The following is a 6,870-nucleotide window of genomic DNA, read 5'->3' on the forward strand; positions in this document are numbered from 1 at the left end:
ATGGAGGACTGCCGCTTGGCAGACATTTCTGACGACCTCATAAAACCGCCCGAAACATGCGAGTGCCACCGTAGCACCCGTTCCGGTATCAGTATCCGAACCTGGCACGAAGACATATCGATTTCGGTAGCAAAGGAACCCATCAAAGGGCGAAGGAGGGCACCCCATGCCATTTGTAACGTCTTCACTTGACCATTCTCATTATGACCATATTGTCTACCGAATTCATTCTTTGGTTTGTATTGGCGTGTGGCATAGACAAAGATCTCTCTCCGCTAGACAAAGCCACCAATTCGCTTAGGCTCCTGGCTTGTGAATTCGCGGCAAATACTTCGCATGGTCTGTGTTAAATTCTGAATTACTTGCTTTTTGGCTTTGCCAAACGTCAGCGAATCCTCCTTAGCAATTAATTTGGCGGTTTCGATGTTGAGCTTCTCGTGGCAGTTGCGCTCGATCAGTTCTTTGAGATTTTTTTCATTGAGAATGGCGCAGGTGCCAGGGAGGCTCACGAATTCACGGACGTCTCCGATGTCGGAGCAGGGATTGGTCCACTTGTCTATGTCTTCCAAGTTTAGTGGAAGTCCCATTGGTGTCAAAGAAAAAAATTACTGGTAAACTTATAATGATGGTGGTGAAAATTGACTCAAGTTCGCCCAGTGGAATGAAGAAATGGCCCTCCCTCCCTCCCTCCCCCCACACCCCCCTCCCTCCCTCCCACCCTTTCCTGTGCGAAGAGCGCGCGCTTAGCCGCCCTGGGGCCCAAAAAACCGAATGTCTGGTGTGAGTCTGGGTGAGACATATACAAGCAAGCCAGCCACCTCTTGCGCCCCGATCTCGCGCAGCCTACTGTGTGGCTGCCACAGCTGTGACAGCGATGGGCTCGCCCTCACTGGCCCTCAGTCACTTGTGCTGCGGCTTGTGTGAGCGACACTGCTCGGCGACTGCCGGCACACTGTGAGACTGCAATCGAAACTTAAGTTTGTTCCTCGCCCGCGCAGTGTGCGCAAGCTCAGGACCGCAAACCGCGGCCGCGCCGAGCCGGTGCTACTGGGACCCGCGGCCGTGCCGAGCTAGTGCTACTGGGACCCGTGGCCGTGCCGAGCCAGTGCTACTGGGATCCGTGGCCGTGCCCGCTGTGCCTGCGGACGTCGGCCGAGCGTCGGCCGAGAAAGATCGCTTCCTTCTAAGGACTCGAATTTGCGCTGTCTCCCAACCATGTTTCTCTTCCTCCTTCCCCTTGTCACTCTTCTCTCCAGCCTGCTGCATCGCTGACGAACCAAACAAACTTAATCAAACTTAAGTTTGTCCAGTGTCGGGGATGAAGAACCATCCTTCCTCCCTCCCCCCCCCGCACCCCCCTCCCTCCCTCCCTCCCTCCCTCCCCCCCGCACCCCCCTCCCTCCCACCCTCCTCCCTCCCCCCCGCACCCGGTCCCTCCCCCCACCCTCTCCGGTGCGAAGAAAGCGCGTTTAGCCGCCCCGCCGCCGCCGTCGACCACCGCCTACGCCGACCGCCGACGACCATCTCCGACCGCCGACGCCGTCTGCCGACCACCAACGACACCAACCACCACCGCTCCTCTCGGTGGATGCAGGCGCTTGCCGCGGCCGACTTCGAGTCCTTCTTCAACAAGTACGAGGAGCTTGAGCGGGAGATGTCTGCGCTGACAATGGCGAGCCACAGCCTCGAGGTGGTCAACCAGCGGCTCGCCACGGCGCACAGCGACCTGTACATCACGCGCAAAAAGCTGCGAGAGAACCACGAGAGGCAGGGCATCCGGATCGCGAGGATCGCCGCCTGCCAGTCCTCGTGGCTGTTTGGCTGCACGCTGCTCCAGCCGCAGCTGTGGCTGCGCGGCGGCGTGCGCGGCAAGATTGCGAGGCAGCGCGCCAAGCTGGATAGGGAGGCGGCCCCGGGCCGGGTCGACGTCGCGGCGGGTCCGTCTGTGGGTCGGCGAAGGGTGGCAATCGTCCCATAGGCACGCCCACTCGTGCGCCACGCCTCCGTACGCTCAGCGGGGCACCCGCGACACGACCACGGCGCCCCTCTTCTTCAGGCCGCCGCCTCGAGCCACGCCTTGCACCTCGCCTAGAAAAAAGAAGTACCCGCGCGGTGCGCATTTCTGTGTTCAGGCGCGCCTCGAGCCCGACCTTGCCTCGCGGGTGCGGCTCGCCGGCGCCGCGCTGCGCCCGCTCGCGGCCGAGGCTGCGGCGTCCGAGGCGGCGGTGGGCCAGCGGCCAGGGTCGGGGAAGGTTCGGGGAAGTGTCGGTGTAGGCGGCGACGCTCGAGGCAGCGGTGAGCAGGAGACAGGCGGCGGAGAGGCAGCGACGCGCGATGTTTGCGACGGCAGTCGCGGCGAGCGCACCGCACCAGCTCCCCCTCTCCCTCTCCCTCTCCCTCTCTATCTATTTCTAACTCTGTCTCTGTCTCCCTCTCCTCTCTCTGTCTCCCTCTCTGTCTCCCTCTCCCTCTCCTATCTCTCTCTCCTCTCTCTCTCTCTCTCTCTCTCTATCTCTCTCTTCTCCTCTCCTCTCCTCTCCTCTCCTCTCTCTCCTCTCCTCTCTCTCCTCTCCTCTCTCTCCTCTCTTCCCTCTCTCCGCCCCGCGTCACTCTCACGCTCAAAGCGGTCTCTCGACCCGTGCAGGCGCGCCCGCACCAGCGAGCTCTTATTGGTACACACCAACTCACCCATTCGATGAACTCATTGCCAGGCGCACCCCACCAGCGAGCTCTTCCGCCTGCTCGGCGACATCTCCCGCCGCCAGCAGGCGCCACCCCCCTCCTTCCCCCCTCCTGCAGCACGCGTCCGACACGCGTCAACGACACGCGTCAACGGCACACGTCGACGACACGTCCGCGACACGTCCGCGACACGTCCGCGACACGTCCGCGACACGTCCGCCCACACGTCCGCGACACGTCCGCTGGACGCGTCCACCGACACGCGCCTCTCAAGCAGGCCGTCGTCTTCGAGCAGACACACGCCCCGCCTCTCGAGCGCGCCGCCGCCGCCGTCCGCCGTTCCACCGCCGCTTGCGCCGACGCTCTCCGCCGCATCCGACTCGCCGCCGTCGTGCCGGCCGCCGCCGACGCGCCGCCGCCGTCGTCTCCCTACGCCGCCGCCTCTCCTCCCGATTTTGCCGCCGCGGCGGCCGCCGCCGTTCCTGCGTTCACCGGCGCGGCGACGGCGACGGCGGCGGCGGCGGCCGACGCTCTATATTGGCCCATGCGAAAGAAGAACTCTCTAGCGGGCCGTGTTTCTCTTTTAGGCCGACGCTCTATTGGCCCATGCGCGCTTCGCAGCGTCGCAGACAGTGACGACGGCTGCGGCTGCGGCTGCGGCGGCGACGCCTCCGCACGAGCAGCGGCAACAAAAAAGAAAGACTCGCCATCCGTGGTTTTTTTTTCTAGGCGACGCCTCCGGGCGAGACCCGCGTGCGCAAGCCGAGCTCGCAGCTGTCTCTGGCGGCTTGTGGCGAGGCGGTGGGCGGGCGGCGGTGGAGGGAGGCGGAGATGCAGGCGGCGCTCTCGCTTGCCGACAGCGGCGCCGACGCGCTCGCGGCAGCGCTCGCGCATCTTCCGCGGCGACGCCGCTTGAGCGGTGCCCGCGGGCAAGTCCCTCGTGCCCTGTCGGCGACGCCTCCAAGCCATGCTGTCCCTTAGGCCGCCGCCGCTCGAGGGCACGTACCTTCGCCTAGCCAAGGAGAAGTCTCACGCGGTGCCGCTGTTTCTTTTGCAGGCCGTTGCTCGAGCGGTACCCGCGCCTGTGCGAGCCCCTCTTGGCGAGGCGCCAGCCTGCCACCCCCCGTCCCCCAATTCCTCACCCCTCACCCCCCACCCCTCACCCCCCTCACTCCCCACCCCTCACTCCCACTTCCCACCCCCCGCCCCCCACCCCCCACCCCATCCCCCACACCCCACCCCGCGTGGCGGCGGTCGCGGCGAGATGCGCCGAGCTCACCCGAGATCGTCCGAGATTAGGCGCCCCCCGCGCGCGACGGCGATCGCTTCGGGCGAGGCCGACGACCATGCCGCCGCTTGCTTTGGCCTCCCTCCAGGCCTCCTCGACCCCCCCGACCCCCCCAAGAGCGGCGGGGGCGGCGGAGGCGGCGGCGGAGGCGGCGGCGGAGGCGGCGGCGGAGGCGGCGGCGGAGGCGGCGGTAGCAGAGCGGAGCACGAGGAGGCTGTCTGGCCGCAGGGCGGGGCTGTAGCCGCGTTGGGAAGCGCGATCTCACGTTTTGGGAGTCGTTTAGGCGGTCCGGCGCGGGATGCAAGCCGTCGAGCGGATCGCCGAGGTGTGTGGTGGTGGGTGGGTGGGTGGGTGGGTGGGGGGGGGGCGAGAGAAGAGAGGCGGCAAGGAACGAGAGAAGGACCGGGGGGCGGACCACTCTAAACTCTACTTGTCGTGCAGGCCGCCTCCGCCAAAGAGCGCGCGCTGGCCACCCTCCTCGCAACGCTGCGGCGAGACGGCGCCACGGTGTGGTGTGGGCGACGGACACCGCCGCCCTCCCCGCACAGCACGCGTCCACGACACGCCCCCCCGCACCGCCTCCCCTCCGACAGGCGGCCGCCGAGCTGATGCAGATCCAGTCGGCGCTTGCGGCGGAGCAGGTGCGGATCTTCGAGTCGCTGCGCACGCTGCACGCCCTCCCGCCGGGGAGTGGCTAGGCTTCCTCTTTCAGCTTGCCCCTTTTTCTCGCCGGCGCCGCACCGGCCGCCGCCCCCGCCCGCGGTCAGCCGGTCGCGCGTGCGCGCCCCGGCCCCCGCAGCCGCGCACACACTTTCAGGCGCTCACTTCTCTCACTTGTACGGCTCTATGACTACGATATGTTGTATCGCGCGCGCCGGCCGGCGGGCGCGGGATTGTGCGATGTACAATGTTTCACTCTCTGGCCAACCCACTCTGAGTACCCGGCTTAGACGTACAACTGCCCACATGCGCTATTCGTAGTGAGGTAGAGCTCGGTCCCGCGTTTTTTTCATGCACATGCGTGCTGCGCGCAGCAGCTGGCGCGTGGCGGCTCATGCGCCGGTGCTGTTTCGGCGGCCGCGCGCAGTCATGCCCTCATTGCCGTCGAGGCGGACGGCCTGGGGGGGGTAGCGGGGAGGGTCGGTAGCTCAGCCAGGTCCGCGGGGAAGGTTGGGCGGGGAGGGAGTGCGGCGCGAGCGGGCCTGAAGCAATCGGACAGCGGCGACGACCGCCTGTGCCGAGGCCACGCCATTTTTCACCGTCGTCGCCCCCTTCTCTGCGCCGCCCTTGACAGTCTTCGCCGTGACCTCACAGCCGTGCTTGACAGCTGTCGCAGTCGCCTTTGCCGGCACCTCCACGCCGGCCGCGAGGATCTCCAAGCCGCGCGATGTCCGCCGCCGCCGTGGCGAGGAAGTTGGAGCGTCGCCGTCACGGGGCGGCGGCTGCTGCGCGGGCTCAGGGTTGTCGGGGGCGGGGGGTGAGACCACACACTCAGCCGAGGAAGGGGCGGCGGCCAACGGAGCCAACACGCTCATTCGAGCCTGGCCAGTCTCGAGTGTTTGGGGTTTGCTCAATCTCGGCGCTTTGCACGGTGTGAACAAGACCAGCGTAAAGCGCCTACATATTTTCTTCGCAATAACAAGGCTGTGAACTCCCTGTTGGTGAGGTCGCGCCCCGCCCGTCTAAGAGGTAAGCACATCGCAAAAAGAAAAAATAATCTGGATGTTGGTTGTGTAATTCTTTGCATCATCCCACCTCGCCTGCATGCACATGTCCACTCTCTCTTCATGTCCATGTCAACATAACAAAAAACAAACGAAAATAAGAAAAGCTCTGTTTCTTTTGCAAACAACTAACCTAAAAGAAAAGCCGCCCTCGCGTGCCGGCCGCAGTCGAAGAGTCGATCGGGCTCGCCCGCTTCCCTGAACGGCACACCAATGAGCTCGAAGCCGATTTCGCGTCCGCCGCCGCCCCCGCCGCCGCCATCCAGCGCGGCGTGCCAGCCGCCGCCGCAGGAGTGGTCTGTTCGTGCCTGCTCCATCTTTGGCATCCCAGTCTTCCTGCACTTCTCGCTGCCGCTCTTCCTCGGCTTCCTCTGCCTCACACACGCGCGACTTGGAGCGATTGGCATAATCTTTGCAGTGTGTTACGCCGCCGTTCTGTTTCTCACAGTCACGGTGCACGAGTTCGGGCACTGCCTCGCTGCGCAAAAGGTCGGCTGCCGCGCCGAGCGCGTCCTGCTCTGGCCCCTCGGTGGCCTAGCAACCTGTGTGATGCCGACCAACCCGCGCGACCGAATGATCGTGGCCGCGGCGGGGCCTGCAACACATCTGCCGATGACGCTCTGCTGGCTCATTCTCTCTGCCACCACCGGCTACCCAATCCGCTTCTGGTCGCCCGCGGTGCCGCTGGAGGCTAGCTCTCTCTACCACTGGCTCTGCTGGGTCGGCCTCTACATCAACGTCCTCCTCTTCGTGTTCAACCTGCTCGTGCCGGCGCGGCCGCCCTGCCACACGGGCTTGCGCGCGCGGCGCCGACTGAGCCGCCCGCACCTGCTCGCCGCACCTCGCAGGTGTTCCCTCTGGACGGCTCTCAGCTCCTGCTCAACTTCCTTCTCCTGCGCGGGGCGACGCCGGCGCGAGCCGCGCGCATCATCATCCTGGTGTCCGTCCCGATGGCTGTCCTGCTGGCTGGATGGGCGCTCGTGAACGGGAACTCGCTCGGATGCTTCCTCGTCCTGTGGCTATGCATGCAGACGTGGCGGCTGCACCAGGCGGCCGCCGCCGGCAGGCTCGAGACGCACCCACTCTTCGTCGACGTTGCGCCGCGGGGAGGCCCTGGGATGAGCGGGCAGGCTCAGGCGGTGTGATTTCCCTCCTCGATCCCAGATTATCTGACAA

At 65.6% G+C, this 6,870-nt stretch overlaps 2 protein-coding genes across 2 annotated transcripts; one reads left to right on the top strand and one right to left on the bottom strand.

The window, feature by feature from the left end:
* Positions 1-5,022: 5,022 nt before the first annotated feature.
* EMIHUDRAFT_220123 (hypothetical protein) lies at positions 5,023-5,736 on the bottom strand (the record flags this gene model as incomplete). Its single annotated transcript, XM_005758025.1, has 3 exons — positions 5,023-5,088; positions 5,188-5,322; positions 5,668-5,736. 3 exons carry the CDS (start codon positions 5,734-5,736, stop codon positions 5,023-5,025), a joined length of 270 nt encoding a protein of 89 aa, XP_005758082.1.
* Positions 5,737-6,243: 507 nt separating this feature from the next.
* On the top strand, positions 6,244-6,839 carry EMIHUDRAFT_220124 (hypothetical protein; the record flags this gene model as incomplete). Its single annotated transcript, XM_005758026.1, has 2 exons — positions 6,244-6,459; positions 6,543-6,839. 2 exons carry the CDS (start codon positions 6,244-6,246, stop codon positions 6,837-6,839), a joined length of 513 nt encoding a protein of 170 aa, XP_005758083.1.
* Positions 6,840-6,870: the final 31 nt, after the last annotated feature.

The sequence above is a fragment of the Emiliania huxleyi genome (genome assembly GCF_000372725.1).
Source record: "Emiliania huxleyi CCMP1516 unplaced genomic scaffold EMIHUscaffold_89, whole genome shotgun sequence".
Lineage (NCBI taxonomy): Eukaryota > Haptophyta > Isochrysidales > Noelaerhabdaceae > Emiliania > Emiliania huxleyi.